Source organism: Corythoichthys intestinalis, chromosome 9 (genome assembly GCF_030265065.1).
Source record: "Corythoichthys intestinalis isolate RoL2023-P3 chromosome 9, ASM3026506v1, whole genome shotgun sequence".
NCBI classification, from domain to species: domain Eukaryota; kingdom Metazoa; phylum Chordata; class Actinopteri; order Syngnathiformes; family Syngnathidae; genus Corythoichthys; species Corythoichthys intestinalis.
In genome coordinates, this window is record NC_080403.1 from 24,293,845 (window position 1) to 24,310,181 (window position 16,337).

Below are 16,337 nucleotides of genomic sequence, written 5' to 3' on the forward strand. Positions count from 1 at the left end.
GGGCAACACGGGACAAGCCTGTGAAAGTGTCCAACCTGCGTCATTGCCGGGATATCTCTACATGCATAAAAGCAATGACACAAGTAAATCCCTCGTCACCTTACACGGGAATTTAGACCTTACACCGGAATTTACCGGGATATGTTTGTGAAAGGAGCTATAATATTTCATTTTGAAACATATATAGGTGTAATTCTATTGTGTTCTTTTAAAGGGTGAATCTGGTCCAGCTGGTCCTTCTGGTGCTCCTGGTACCCGCGGCGCTCCTGTAGGTTTTTTCCTTCCTACTAAGCCTGCTCAATAATTGCAATTTCCCATCACAGCTATTGTGTCCTCCTACAGGGTGATCGAGGCGAGACTGGGCCTCCTGGGCCAGTTGGATTTGCTGGACCCCCTGTAAGTAACACCTAGACCGGCGTGATGTTAGCACAGCTAATTATGGCGTTTATAACAGTATGGTATGCAACAGGATGACGCACGCTGTCGTTCTTGTGATTTCAATTCCTCTTCCTTTCATAGCTGTCTCAGTTTAACACCCCACACACTGAAAATAGAGATGCAACAAAAACAGGTCTTTATTCCTGTTGTCACCTTTACTTGTTAATGAGCCACCCTTAATTGGAGGCTTGCATATTCTGTTCTTAAACCCTTGGCAATCTTTTAACTATCCCCACTTGTTTCTGTCTAATTGTTAGAAACAGAAAAAAATGTAAACGTAATTTTCTGTGTAAATATGATATGCAGAAGTGGGTAGTAACGCGATACATTTACTCCGTTACATTTACTTGAGTAACTCTTTGAGAAAAATGTACTTCTAGAAATAGTTTAACCACAGCATACTTTTTTATTTCTTTTACGTGAGATTTTTGAAGAAGAAATGCTCTAGGACCGTTACATTTTTCCCCTCTACTCTACATTTTACTTTATTTTTGACAGAGAAACTTGGCTCTGCCAGTTTCACCAATGAAACGTCGCAACTATAATCACAGTACCTGTAATAGGTTATAGTACAGTATAAAATAACAGATGGCTTGTGTAGAACAGTATATACCATTACTTAAATTTTTTTTTTAAATCAGACGTTTGGAAGCAGTTCGTTAAACTCATTAAAGTGATCCCTCGTTTTTTGCGGTTAATGGGGACTAATACCCGCTGTGAAAAGTGAAAAACCGCAGTTTTTTTTTTTTAATTTTATGGGTGAAACATGGTCATATAACAAGGGTCACGATGCAGAAATCGCAGACATCAAGCGGTGGTCGAGATTTTCTTTTTCATATATTTACTCTTTTAAAAAATTTTCAATATTTTTGTGTTTGGATCAATTATTTATCATCTAACATATCGGAGAAACTGCGACAGTAACAAAAAAAAATACAATTAAGCGATAGTTATGAGGTAGATATCCGTGACTTTTTTACAGACACCATTATTTTCATTGTGACGTCATTTGTTTAAAACATGCGAGTGAATAATTTTTTTAAGTCGTTTTTTTTTTTTTTAACGAAATATTAAAAATTAATTAATGATTCTAGAATTTCTAAGCTAAAAATGACAGACATTTTGAATAATAAATATAATTAATTACCTTCGTTTTATGGCTGGGTTAAAACAAAAGCGACGTCTGTAAACGGGGGTTTTTAGGGTAAAATGGACAAATTAAAAATAGTTTGGGGGCTTAATGCGCCATAATTCTGCTATGGCAGCATATAGACATATTGTTCTATCAAACACAACAGTTTTCTTTTGGCTTAAAATACAGCAGTTTCTTTTAAAGAGGAGTGCAAGAGCAGAAACTGCTTTTTCAGTCTTGTCTGTGTTTGCCGCCATACATATATATATATTTTCTTTTTTTTAATAAATGTTTTTTAAGCACTTCAAATGCAAAAATTATGATGATAAGTTGTAAACTTATTACTGTCCCACCAAATTATTTTTAAACAAGAATAAAGCAAAAAAATGCTTGGCTTTATTAAATGCTTCATTGATTGAGTCCACTCAAATCCGCTCAGCTGCTCACTTACACACAATGAGTTGACGCAGCAACTGTTTAACAAGTTAAACAATCATTGACGCATACACCGCTTTGATCTTGCCAGAGAGTTGAACTTCAAACATTAAACGTCTGTAAATAATTGTTTACCTTAATAACCAACTCCAGTGCAACCTCTGCCTGACCAACAAAGAGCAGGGAGAGGTAGGAAGGGAGAGTGAGACTACGTGTTCGGCTTGGGACAGCTCATCTGTATTTTATTTTATTTTTTCCCAAATTGAAAAAAAAACACAATGGACTGAGGGCACAAAGTCTGAAGCGCAACGTAGCGAGGGATCTCTGTACTTGAGTATTATTTTTGGCTACTCTACTTCCCTCTAATGATTTGCAGTTTTTTCGGTGAGAGGAATTCAGCCACTTGTAGCTGAAAGGTCTCCAGTTGGCTCCAAATGCTGCTGCTGGTCTCTTAACTGGAATACGAAAGAGGCAGCGCATAACTCCCTTTTTTTTATCTCTTTTTACTGGCTTCCTTAGCGCTTAGATCATTCACAGTCATTGACAGCGATTGGACATGAACTATACACAGACAGTACATACTTTTTCATTTTCACAAGACAACCTTATAATTTGATGGTCAAATTGAAATGTTAATATCAAGGACTGCAAAAAGGCCTTTTTAAATGGAACACATTTTGTCTTTTAGAAAAAATGACAGCTTTTGTATAACTTTGCCATTTTGGAGGGATTTCACCATCCTACAAAACAAAAATGTAGGCTATATAACCTCTCCTCCAGTTTTCACCACGCCATATATTATATACATTTTTTAAGTACATGCTAATGCTGATTAATAGCACTAGCACATCAATTAGCCACCACAAGCTAACATTAAATCATCAAGATGACTCAAGTCAAAAGTGTCCATGTCTTTCCATTAGGGCTCTGATGGACAACCTGGACTTAAGGGAGAGATGGGAGAGTCTGGCCAGAAGGGTGACGCCGGTGCCCCCGGCCCACAAGGACCATCCGGTGCCCCTGGCCCCGCTGTGAGTGACCTGGCAGAAATTGGCATTTTACCTGGGCATTATCCTCCCATTAAGGTATATCGTATTGTCTGTTTGTTTTCCAGGGCCCAACTGGTGTTTCTGGACCCAAAGGCGCACGTGGTGCTCAGGGACCTTCCGTAAGCGACCCAAAGACACCCAACGGCGTTGCCATTACTTCTATTGAGTTGTTATCTCCTCTCTGTCTTTCAGGGTGCCACCGGTTTCCCTGGAGCCGCCGGCCGAGTCGGACCCCCTGGTCCCAATGTAAGTTACCTATACAGATTTGTCTTGTCTGTTTTAATTTACGGTACTGACCAAACAAGCTGCACCAAAATATTTATTAGTTACATAAAAGCTATTGAACAGAATTTTACATTTTCGTAATTGTTAAAAAAAATATTTTAAAATTCTTTTTTGCACTAGAAAAATGCAGTCAGTTGTTGAGAAAGCTAGAGATACATACTTTTCTTTTATCGAAAATAATGTATTTCCTTACAAGGAATTTGGAATCCTCAATAAATGTTGATTCTGTTGCTCATTTCTATTAAACATTATTATTTACAAAGCATGTTGTTTATTATCTTGTTTTTTTTTTTTTTTTTTTAAATACATTCAAATTTGAGTATGCTTTCTTTACACATACAAAAAAATAGTGATGTATACCAGTTTTTTTGGTCCAAATTAAAGGGAAAACACAATTGTGATTGATTAAAAAAAAAAAAAAAAAAAACTCGAGATACATGCTTTGCTTTGTCCAACACTGACGCCATTGTTTTTAGATTAAATGACACAAAAATTAAATTTAAAACAATTGGAAATTAAAATATATTCTTATAATAGGATTTGATGAAATTGTGAGTACATTGTGTTTTATTTCAGAGGGGAAAATAAAACATTTTAAATACACTAAGAAACTATATACTTATCATATAGTCTTTTTTTTTTTGACAAAATTACCTTGCAAACATCTTACTTTGAATAAAATATTGTGATTTTACGAATGTTAATAATTTTTTAATATGTTTTCTATCTTGTAATATTAAACTATTTCTTGGTTCTGGTTACAGTGTTCAACAATCATATGTGTTATTATTCATTCATTAGTTTAGTTACAAAAATTAAACTCCTGTCTCCTCTTGAGTCAACAATGATATGCTTCAATTATCTTGGGACATAATTAAAGGAATGACAAACTCCATCGTAAATATTTTCATATTAATGCTCAAACTAATGGAACTAGAGTTCATGGATACTCATCATGTTATTGGATGCTTCCTAGGGCAATCCTGGACCCGCCGGTCCCGCAGGTCCATCTGGCAAAGACGGCCCCAAGGGCGTGAGGGGAGACGGTGGCCCCCCAGGCAGACAGGGCGACGCTGGGCTCCGTGGTCCTGCTGGGGCTCCTGGAGAGAAGGGAGACGCTGGAGAGGATGGTCCTCCTGTGAGTGCACCATCTTTTGACAGTGAAGTTAGGAGGGATATCTCTGAAAAGTATATTTCAAGTTGAAAACAGTGCTGTCAGCCCGCAAAGAGACAATTCCATCCATTAATACAGCGAGCTGTCATTGAGCATAATGGCAGGGTAGTGCAGAGGAGAGCGGCGCCATCTTACTGACAGATTGATGACTGGGCCCTAGGCGTCTGTCTACCTGACATACAGACAATCGCAGATGACAAGGCCTGTCCAGAAAATAATGTCTGACAAATAATTACATACGCAACATAATGAGCCTCTGCTATCTAGATGTACGTTATCGTCATCTTTAACGCACCCGAGTTTTGTCAGCTCCAACACACCCAAGTGCGTGCTGTGGGAGGAGTCACTGCATAGATGGCCAATTTATTTCGTAAAGGTGATCAGGCACTGATGTTGAAGGCATCAGACAGACTATCAGATGGTATGGAAAGAGAAATGAGAAATGATTTAACTTTCTTTCATATTTTTGCATTAATTTTCCCGGGGCATACTGTACTTTTGCACAGTCTCTTGTTACTAGGCAGAATTGGTGGAGTGCAATTCTAACCACCAGGCCAACAATATTAAACTATTGAATGACTGCTATGTATTATATATAGAAAGATATTGTCAGAAGAACGAGGGACCCACAAAAAAATGTTTTTTTGCCGATTTCAACCTCTCAAACTTCAAACTGTTTTAACTCGCGCCACAAGAGGTAATTTTGGGGGAAATTGTATCATAAAGTCACATATTGGACTTTATGAAATAATTGGACTCCTTGATCAACGTTGTTGGACCCACAAAAACTCCCCATTGACCCCCATTCATATTGAACTCCAACCCACAAACAAATGTCCCATTGACATTAAACCTGGACCCACAAAATCAATATCCATTGCTTTCATTGACCCTCAGAATCACAAGGTCATCATTTTTGACCAAAAAATATTTGGAAATGCTCCATATCAACAGGAAGTGACCTGGTAATGCACCAAAATTAACAGGAAGTGATCTGTAAATGCTGAAAATCAACAGAAAATGGCCCCAAATCAACATGAAGTTACCTGGATTTGCCTCAAAATCAACAAGAAGTGACTGAAGTGAGTTTACACAATTCCTCCAAAAATTGCGTTTTCTACTATATACTGTAAATAGATATTGTCAGAAGAACAAAATGTACCATCAACTCAAGGGCGTAGGTTTGCATAGGGACGATAGGGACATAACACTACCAACTTGTCAGGACGCTCAAATTGTCCCCACCAACTTTTAAGCAACCTTATTTGCATTTTATAATGACTTCAGTTACATGGGTCATTTAAATTGTCTTTCCAGATGTTGTGAGGATAGAATTGACTTGAATTTTTCATTATGTACAAACTTACATTTATCCCTTTACACTTGCTGAATGTGCCAGTCCATTTTTCCCTCAAACACACGTTTGATTGGCTGATGACTTGACACCCCCCACACACCAACTCACTCATAGCGGCGACAGAAATACAACATGTCGACAACATGACACCTCCTCCACCCCTTCGAAGAAGAGGGATATTAGAAGTTATATTTGGCCAGCAGCAGCGGCAGGTTCTGCAGCAGCCACTGTAAATAATGTAGAAAGACGTCAGTGTGGTGGAGGTGGGGAACAAACCAGTAATTTTGCGAGTTAGCATAACATTAAACTGTGTGAATTTGCTAACCTGCAAAACCTGAATAGAAGCTGCTTGGTCTTCCTGTATGTGTTTCCAACATTAATTAAACTTTGATAAATGTAGTAAATCGAGGTTTACTCCTTTCTCTCCAATTTACATTTTTATTTTATTTATGTGGTCTAAAACCAGCCCAAAGGAGCTTTAATTTTTTGTTGAGTTAAGCTGTGTTAGTGGACAAAAACAGTAGTGCTTTCCCTGAAGGAAGGCTCCATTTTTAATTTGTTATTCCCTGACTAAGAAGTTTTTTCAGTTATATTTAATTTCTTTATTTAGACGTACAATGTTGAGTGCTCTGATTAACAAGTTTGTATTTATTGTGTACGTTAATATAAATGATGTTCAAATATTGCAATTTAAGGTTGCTAATAAAATCCAGAATTTTTTTCTGCAAGTTTTCAAAATGTTTCTGTAGTAGTTTTTCAAAACAAAGGTTTGAATCGAATGGTTTATCACCTGAACCAATATGTATGACAGCTAGTATAAGTCAGTACAGATTTATTTTGCAATGATCATTTAGCTGATCAATTAATTAGGTATATATTAGTGAGAAATGTAGCCCTGACCCCCGTTCACCCAATCTGTTTTCTGGTCTTATTATTGTACCTTCCCCAGCAAAAACTGTACATAAAGGTTATGCTGTCACATCATCCTTACTAGAGGCGTGCGAAATTTTCGATTCTTAGATTATATGCGATTCAGCCGTGGAAGATTCGAGAACGATTTACAAACATCCAAATTCCGATTAATGAATTATACCAGGTAAAGCGGAAATAAAACACAGTCAGCGCGGTCTTCAGGACGCAATGAGGAACGGACCAACGAGTAAATATCATGTTCAACTCTTGCCGCTAGATTAAAAAATAAAAAACAATACCTGACTGCGGCCCTCAGCCGCTACAAACAGCGCCCAGTTGCTAGTTGCTACAAATATACGGCAACATACGACAGGGCCATTTGGGGGCCCTAAGCAAAATAATGCCAAGGGGCCCATATTTTTGGCCCACCATTTCGTCACAGTGTACTGTGAAACCCATACATGCAATCCAACCTATATGTCCATATATTGTATATTAATCAGATTTTGTTGCACTGCATTCTTCAAACTTCTCACCCCAAATGATTGTCAGTACTTACAGTAGATAACGCCAAACTTTTTTCTAAAAGAGGAACGAAAGAAGTTAAGGAAGAACTTTTATTTTTTAAGCTTGTAATCAAGTATCAAAACTCACAAAAGTCAAATTAAGCAAACTGTAGTCAACAAAATAGAATATAAATTAAACAATTGCCAGATTGCCCCCTATCTGGGCCCCCTAGTGGTCAGGGGCCCTAAGCAGCTGCATAGTCTGCGTATAGGCTGGGCCGGCCCTGACATACGGCTATGGTAGATATCACATATATCTAGAACTAGATGTGAAATGACAGACAATGGCCGTGTTAGATCATATACCAAGAACTAGATGCAAAATGACAGACTTTCCCACGCTAGTAAACAGGCGCCATCTTAAAGCAGTAGACTTCTCTAGAAGGCTCTGTTGTAGCGAACCTAATTACTTTTTATCCCAAAAAAAAACAAATCGGCAAAATCTTGATTTGAATTTTTCTTTAAATGATGAAACAGTTTTAAAACTTTCACGTCGAAAGTAGACAGAAGGGAAATTATGGAATAACGGGAGGAATTTCAACAACTTTAACAGTTGATTCACAACATTAAATTAATTGAATCTAGTTTAAAGCTGCTGATAGAGAATGGGGATTTGAGTATTTTATTTACCGTTTTTAACGGTTAACTTGATACTGAAATAGTAGTTTGTTTAGCCTGAGAGGATTCTGAACAATTTTGGAACTAGTGTACAAAAAATTAAAAGCGGAGGGCAGTTTGTGGTGCATCAATAATCGATTTATAATCGAATCGGAGCCTCTGAATCGTAATCATAATCGAATCGTTAGGTGCCCAAAGATTCCCACCTCTAATCCCTACCAATGTTGTGACCAAACCTACGCCCTTGCATCAACTGCGTATTGTGGGAACTACACGTAATGTGAACTTTAACCCTTTTTAAGGACAGTGGTCACTACAGTGGACAGCTATACAAAAGACGACAACAATTCATTCACCCCCCCCCCCCCCCCAGCAGTCAAATTGGATTGGACATCTAGCACTGTCACTGGCAACAAATAAGTTACATGAGTGCCCTGTAAGGGTTTAAAAAAAATAAACAACAACTCATAATTAATAATTTATGCATGAAAGTGTTGTTAGCTGCCATTAACAATGATAGATTTCCAATCCATTTTGACTGGTAGGGCTTGCGGCGAACATGCTGACGGAATTATTGCTTTTGATTTGACAATTTCTCCATTTCTTTCAACCCAGGGTGCTCTCGGGCCCTCTGGTCCTCAAGGTTTGGCCGGCCAGCGTGGTATTGTGGGTTTGCCCGGACAGCGTGGCGAGAGAGGCTTCCCCGGCCTTCCTGGACCCTCTGTAAGTCAACATAACAGAGAACCTATGACATTATCTGATGGCATCTGCATCCGTTAGCTCTCAGTCCGTGTAATATTGGTTGTCATGGTAATCAGCAGGCAGTCATGTCGGGCGTGACTGGTTGAAGGTATCATTTATCTGACAGGGAATCGAATTTGCTTGACTTTTTTTTTTCCCATTGTAAAAATAGGCACTGTGACTACATCTTCTACTAATAATAAAACATTTAGCCAATTTTTTAAAAAGGTAACTAATGTACTCCGTTGCATGATTTAACCCTTTCATGCATAAATTAGGATTTTTTTTTTTTTTTTTTTAACTTAATGTTCTTATTACATTCGTATAGGACAGTTGTCTCAAACTTGCGGGCCAGGGCCAATTGCGGCCTGCAGAACAATATGTTTTGGGTCATATGACATCTATTTGTTGTATTAGTGTTGCCTGCAAAAATAATGATGATACAGTGAAGAAAATAAGTATTTGAACACCCTGCTATTATGCAAGTTCTCCCACTTATAAATCATGGAAGAGTCTGAAATTATAATAATAATCTAAAACAAAAATCCAGAAATCGCATTGCATGATTATTTAACAATTTATTTGTGTGATACAGCTGCAAATAAGTATTTGAACACCTGTCTATCAGCTACAATTCTGACCCTGAAAGACCTGTTAGTCCACCTATTAAAAGTCCCCCTCCACTCCATGTATTATCCTGAATCAGATGCACTTGTTTGAGGCCGATAGCAGCATAAAGACACCTGTCCACCCCATACAATCAGTAAGACTCAAATTTGTAACATGGTCAATATCAAAGAGCTGTCCAAAGACACTAGAGACAAAATTGCTCACCTCCACAAGGCTCGAAAGGGCTACGGAGCAATTGCCAAGCAGCTTGCTGAAAAAAAGTTCCGCTGTTGGAGCAATCATTAGAAAATGAAAGAAGCTAAACATGATGGTCAATCTCAATCAGAATGGAGCCCAATGTAAGATATCACTTCATCGGGTCTCAATGATCCTAGGAATAGTGAGGAATCAGCCCAGAACTACACGACAGAAGTTGGTCAATGACTTGAAAAGAGCTGGGACCACCGTCTCCAAGGTTACTGTTGGTAATACACTAAGACGTCATGGTTTGAAATCATGCACGGCACGAAAGTTTCCCCTGCCTAAACCAGCACATGTCAAGGCCCGTCCTAAGTTTGCCTATGACCATTTGGATGATGCAAAGGAGTCATGCGAGCATGTTTTCTGTTCAGATGAGAGTAAAATAGAGCTTTTAGGTCATAATTCCACTAACCGTGTTTGGAGGAAAAAGAATGATGAGTACTATATCAAGAACACCATCCCCACTGTGAAGCATGGGGGTGGTGGAATCATGCTTTGGGGGTGTTTTTCTGCGCATGGTACAGGACAAGTGCACTGTATTAAAGACAGGATGACTGGGGCCCTGTATTGTGAGATTTTGGGGAACGATCTCCTTCCTTCAGTCAGAGCATTGAAGATGGGTCCTTCAACATAACAATAACCTGAAGCACACAGCCAGGAAAACAAAGGAGTGGCTCCGTAAGAAGCATAATTAGGTTCTAGCATGGCCCAGTCGGTCTCCAGAACTAAACCCAAGACTCTGGAGTTTTGGGAGTTTTTCCTTGCCGACATGGAGGGTCTAAGGATGGGGGATACCCAGGACTTGAACTTTATTTCTTCATCTTTGTTGCTTCATTTGCTGTTTCTGATTGTGTATCATATTGCCTCTGCAAAGCCCTTTGAGACAACCTTGTTGTGATCCAGGGCTATACATATAAAATTGAATTGATTTGAACTGAAAACCTTTGAAGGGAGCTCAAACTCTGTGTTTCTCAGCGACAGCCCAGAAACCTGACTGATGGGTTGACCAAGATCCCTCCTACAGCGTGTGCAAACTTAGTGAAAAACTACAGGAAATGTTTGACCTCTGTAATTCCTAACAAAGGCTACTGTACCAAATATTAACATTGGTTTTCTCAGGTGTTCAAATACTTATTTGTAGCTGTAGCACACAAATAAATTGTTAAAAAAAAATCATACATTATGATTTCTGGATTTTTCTTTTTAGATTATCTCTCTCACAGTGGACATACACATCTGATGAAAATTTCAGACCGCTCCATGATTTCTAAGTGGGAGAACTTGCAAAATAGCAGGGTGTTGAAATATTTTTTTCCTTTACTGTAGAATTTTAAAATATATATATATGTTTCCAAATTAAATGAATGAACGAATCAGTAATTTAAATATTAATTTAAAAAATGCAAATTTAAAATATACATGAGTAGTAAAAATGTAGTTCGATTACAATAGTACAAAATTGAAATAGTAAAAAATACAAAACAAAAAAGAAGATGAAAGACCTTTTTTTTTTTTTTTTTATCTCTTGTGACCTCACATACAATATCTTAACACTTTGGTTGCCATTGACGGCAATAGACGTCCAATCATTTCAACTGAGAGGGCCTGGAAGCGATCAATCGCTTCCAGGCCCTCCCAGTTAAAATGGATTGGACGCCCACTGCTGTCAATAGGTGTTTTCAATATCAATTGAATATAATAATACCAATTTCATCATTTTGATTAAATTTCCTGAACCAAGTCGGTCTCTTGGCTGTTTCAGCAATTTGGTCAATAAGTCACTTTCTACAATGCTTTTTAATTGAAGCGCGTGTAGTAAGCTCATAGAATGAAACACCTTTATGTGACTCATGTAATCATGTCAATTTCAACCTCTAAATTATGCACAAGTGGCTACTATTTTACAGCAAAAATGGCCGTAAAGCCCTTTTGATTCAAATTGAATCCAATAAAATTGTATAAAAAAAAAAAAAAGATGAAACTTCCTCACCACTGGCAGATTTAGTAAACTGTCTTGTAAAATTTATCTTTCATTTTTAAAAGTACATTTTCATAAAAATTGCCCTCATTTGCTTCTGCAGTCGCTAAACTAGAAATAGTCATTTTGTATCTACAGTAAGTCACGACTGTGACATTTTCCAAACGCTTTTGACTCAGAGCCCTCTCATCTCCATCCACAGGAGCTTTTACCAGCGTGACACATGCGTACTCTGATGACTCACTTCCTCATCTTTCTATTCTCGCAGGGCGAGCCTGGAAAGCAAGGAGCCCCCGGCGGCAGCGGAGACCGCGGACCCCCCGGGCCCGTCGGACCGCCCGGGCTCACCGGACCTGCGGGAGAGCCCGGCAGAGAGGTCAGTCAAAGGCCGAGTGCGCGGCGGGGTGGCCGCAGGCCATTAAAATGACTTCCCATATGCGCAGTACAAGCATGTACTACTCAACCTAGTACTCAAGGGCGGAGCAACAGGTGTTCATTTCAGAGGAGGTCAACAAGTGCTCGTTAGCAGTAGCTACTGCTTTTATTCTTGCCACTATCAATAATGCATTGTTTTATTCTATTTTAGTCTCAAGTGAAGGAAAAAAGAACAGTTAGTTACTTTGAAACTGCTTCTACCAACGGAGCCATATTTTCAGAACCAATTTTCAAAGGAAGAATCCATGGTTTTGTTGCTGTGTTATTTTTAATTACTTTTTTTTTAATTATTAAAGAGAACCTCGGACTTAAAGGCTCTAATAAGCCACAATTGTTCTCTTTTATAAAAATATGATATTAGAAACACATAAAACATTGCCATTGATTTAAAAATCTATGATATTTAGTGCATGTTTTGACCTACGGAGGACGCCATGTTTTATGGACGCTCGGGATGATGACGTAGATCGTCACTGTCACTCGACGAATACTACCAGGTTACAGCGATTTCTTCCACGCGGCGGGACGTCCAACACATGCGCTCATCGGTTAAAAGCGGCGAGTATTTACTATTTGTAGCTGTATTGAGTTCATTTTGTGTACACTTATAGATTGTCTGGCAAAAAAGAAAAAAACTTACTAATTGTGTTTTTATTGAGTCTTTTATTACCTTTTCATTGCCTCAAAATACTTTTTGCATACATTTAACCATAGTGTTTTCTTGTGGTAGCTTTAAACAGATTGTCGATCTGTTGACCACATTAGTCACGTAGCACATTTAAACCCCCCTTATTTGATATCACTACGTTTAAGTATTTTCTTAAGGCATCTTTAGAATGTTCTGTCTGTATACATCTAAACAAAACAAGCTGAAAGCGCACGGTAGTACTTTGGGTGTCAAATTCGCGTCTTGTAGACGTTTCACCGGTGTAGCACATTTTGGCAGAACAGTTTTTTTTCCTGCTCTGGTCACAGCTCATCCCGTCTTTGCTGTTCATTTTGCTTTTGCTGCTCGTTTTGTGAAATATCGACAGTGCTGCCATGCTTATTAATGTTCCTTTCGTGTTCAAATTGAAAGGGTTGAACAGCTCTCATATTTATGTCGCTAGAGTGATACTCTGGAAGCCCGGCAGCGTAACCATGTGACGTCGCCGCCAGGTGACGTCAACAACAATGGCGATCTGCTAGTTAAACTAATTTTACAAGTTGTATAAAAACGAAAGAATCGAGGGGTTTCATTATCAAATTATTTTAACTCATAATAACGTTTATCTTTTAAGAACTACTGTACAAGTCTCTATCAGTGGATCCCTTTAAGAATGATAGAATCAGGTTTTTGGTCATTTTTGATCACCATAACTAAAAAGTTCACAAAAAATGAAATCCCCTTTTAAGATTATTAGAATCAAGTTGTTGTTTTTTTTATTTCAAATATATATATATTTACTTAATTTTATAGTAAGTTATTCGCTTAAAGGGTATGTCATGCCCTGGGAAAATGTTAATATTCCATCATTTATCCATAAACGCATGCCTTTTGTATTCATATCATGCCACTTCGTGTAATTACACACAAGAAAATGAGAGAAATTTGGCTGGATTGTCTAGCTAAATCGACCGGCGCCCGAGATCTGGCAGATTGTGTGCGTGACGTCACGACAAGTGAAGAGAGTGCCACCGGCCACTAGGGGGGCAGCGCCTGTCTGCATCAATATAATTCCTTCTAGTGAGGGGAGAATTAGGGGTGTTTTGAGCTGTTTATGCTGATGCATTGTGTTCGTCCTGCACATATTCCAGGTTCCCTCATGAAGAAACACCCCTCGTTGTCAATAAAAGAGAATTCAGAATTGACAGTGAGGGGTGTTTCTTCAACAAGAAAAAGGCTCAGTGCTTTAATACTGAATGGCGGCGATGATGGCAGACAATTTCGTTTCTAGTTTCAGCGACGAATCCGACGTAGAAGGAAGTAACGAATGTTCATCTAATGGTGACGAGGAGAGTTACGAAGCTTTAATCGGTGCTTTACGTTACCAATTTGAGCCCAAACGAACGCCAATGCAGCGTAATGAAACGGTCATTGAGGGGAGCAATGACACTGATGAAACATCGGCAGCAGATCGTGTGGGAAACACCAATGATTCGTTTTGCATTTCTTTTTGTGAAGCTGATACACCGTGACTGCAAAATAAAGGAATGTATAGAATAATTATCATTTATTGCGCTATCATAGCTTTTTGCTCTGCCAACAGACACAAATATGAATGGGATCAGAGGACTTGTTCTATATATTTTACGAACAATAATTTATACATGTGTCCAGTCCTGTATCCAATGCGTGACATTTTTTTATTATAAAAGCGTACTCACTCTGGCCATTTCGAGCTTGGCTGCTCCCCTCCTTTGCTTAGCCTTAGCCTCCTTTGCTAGTCATCGTCCTCTTTCTTGATATTTCGGGACATTTAGGTGGCTGCGTGTGTATGGTCGGCACCGCATCTCCTTTGAGCAGCAATCTTTTAGCAAAATCCGATTTCACTTGTCCATAGTTCGAGAAGCTTTCAGGTGGAAAATGCGCACCACAGAAAAGCGTGCCGGAGGCTGTTTCTAGAAAATTAGCCGTCTTTGCACGGACGAACTTTACCCATTGTCTGCGTAGTCCAGCTTTTTTTTTCGCGTTTGGGAACTCATGGATATTATATTCCGATAAATAACTATTTGTACACCACATAGCACAGCAGTTTTGAACCATTTTTGTGATGTTTTCGTCAAACAAACCCCAACGCTACTCTCTCGTCGTTAAAAAACAATGGCACCTGGCTCCGCCTCGACTGTCAATCACTTGTCGTGACGTCCCCGCCCCATTCAGCTGTTTCTGGAACACTTTCGGGAATGTTCGTCATTTTCGATCTATTTTCGATAATTGCTCATTAATGTGATTGATTTTTTTGTTAACTTTATCAATATTTGTTATCTTGGCACATAACGGTTCTATTGATGTCTCACACCCACTTTGCCGCTACATACCTTTTAAAAGGAGTTTAAATTGTTTTAAAATTTTGAAACGGCTGGGCAGATTTTGACAGCATTTTACACAGTTGTACTTTGTTTCTTGGAGTGTTCTTAGATGAGTTTGCTCTTTGTAGGCCTCCTTTTAGTGTGGAAAATTATTTCGATACTTCAAAAATTAGCATAGAAAATCCCTGATTGTGGAAGCGACAGCGCCGTCTTTGGGGCAAAAGACGCGTCTCTTGAGATTGCAATGTTACAGTTGGCTTTCAAACTTTACAGTTTCGTGTACAAATTTAAACGTACTGTGATGATATGTTATGGTTTTAAGAACGCCACAACAACATGCTGGATTAAAAAAAAAAAAAAAAAAGAACAATTCATTTCCGCTGGATATTCATACTGTAGACAGTGATGGAAATGCATTTGTGCATTAACCCCTTTACCGGTGTCATTTGTGATTCCGTTGTATTGCGTTTACGTTACACTAACCCGAGCAACGCTGGGCCATACTGGTAGTAGTATAAAAATACAAGAATATTGTAGATGGAAAGCTACAGTCACTTTTTTTTTAATTAAAAAGGATTGACTTTGTTAAAGTTCATGTTAGTTCACCAAAAGTACATTTACAAAAAAAAAAAAAACTTTTTTTTAAATTAACAAAAAAAATAGTCAAAACGACACTGACATATTTTTTCTTTTTTCTTTAATTACAATAAATTAATTTAATTAATTAATCAAAAAATGTTTCGAAATTTAAACATTAAATACCTAACACAATTCACAATGTGGTTTTGTGTTTTTTTTTTTTTTTTTCAAAAAAAATAAATTAATTAAATTACCAGTAAATTACTGATTTTCAAAGATAAATTTATATTATCATATGCAAAAAATCTATTTCTTAATTTATTTTCTATGTGATGGCAGAGTGATTAGCACGTACGCTTCAAAGTTTTAAGATTGTTGGTTGGATCCCAGCTCCGGTGTTCTGTCATACTTTGTACCCCATCAGAAATTGCAACTTTGCAGTTCTACGCATGCACGTAATATTAAAAATGGCTGCGAATGCAGCGGTTCCAAAGTAAACACTACAAACTTTCTTTAATGAAAGGAATATTTACTTACGATTGATCATGGACGGACATGTAGAAAAGTTCTCCTCAGACACATCCTGCCATGTTAGCTCCACAGCATAACTGCACGCCGCTCTCTCACTGTTAACATATTTGCCGTGTTGTTAAGCATTAATTTACGCCATATTCGTGTTGCACATGTATGTTTATCATGTTTATTTAGCACCTTTGGATAACATTGGGAGTCCAACTGAATGTAAAACAGGGCTTT

General features: G+C 38.2%; 1 protein-coding gene across 2 annotated transcripts in view; it reads left to right on the plus strand.

The window, feature by feature from the left end:
- The window catches only part of col2a1b (collagen, type II, alpha 1b), a 113,277-nt gene that overhangs the window by 84,799 nt on the left and 12,141 nt on the right, over positions 1-16,337 (plus strand). For both annotated transcript variants that reach the window (XM_057846087.1, XM_057846088.1), the window contains 8 exons: positions 215-268; positions 343-396; positions 2,929-3,036; positions 3,120-3,173; positions 3,247-3,300; positions 4,316-4,477; positions 8,582-8,689; positions 11,824-11,931. In XM_057846087.1, the coding sequence (XP_057702070.1) occupies positions 215-268; positions 343-396; positions 2,929-3,036; positions 3,120-3,173; positions 3,247-3,300; positions 4,316-4,477; positions 8,582-8,689; positions 11,824-11,931 (702 nt within the window). The remainder of the gene's footprint in view (positions 1-214; positions 269-342; positions 397-2,928; positions 3,037-3,119; positions 3,174-3,246; positions 3,301-4,315; positions 4,478-8,581; positions 8,690-11,823; positions 11,932-16,337) is intronic.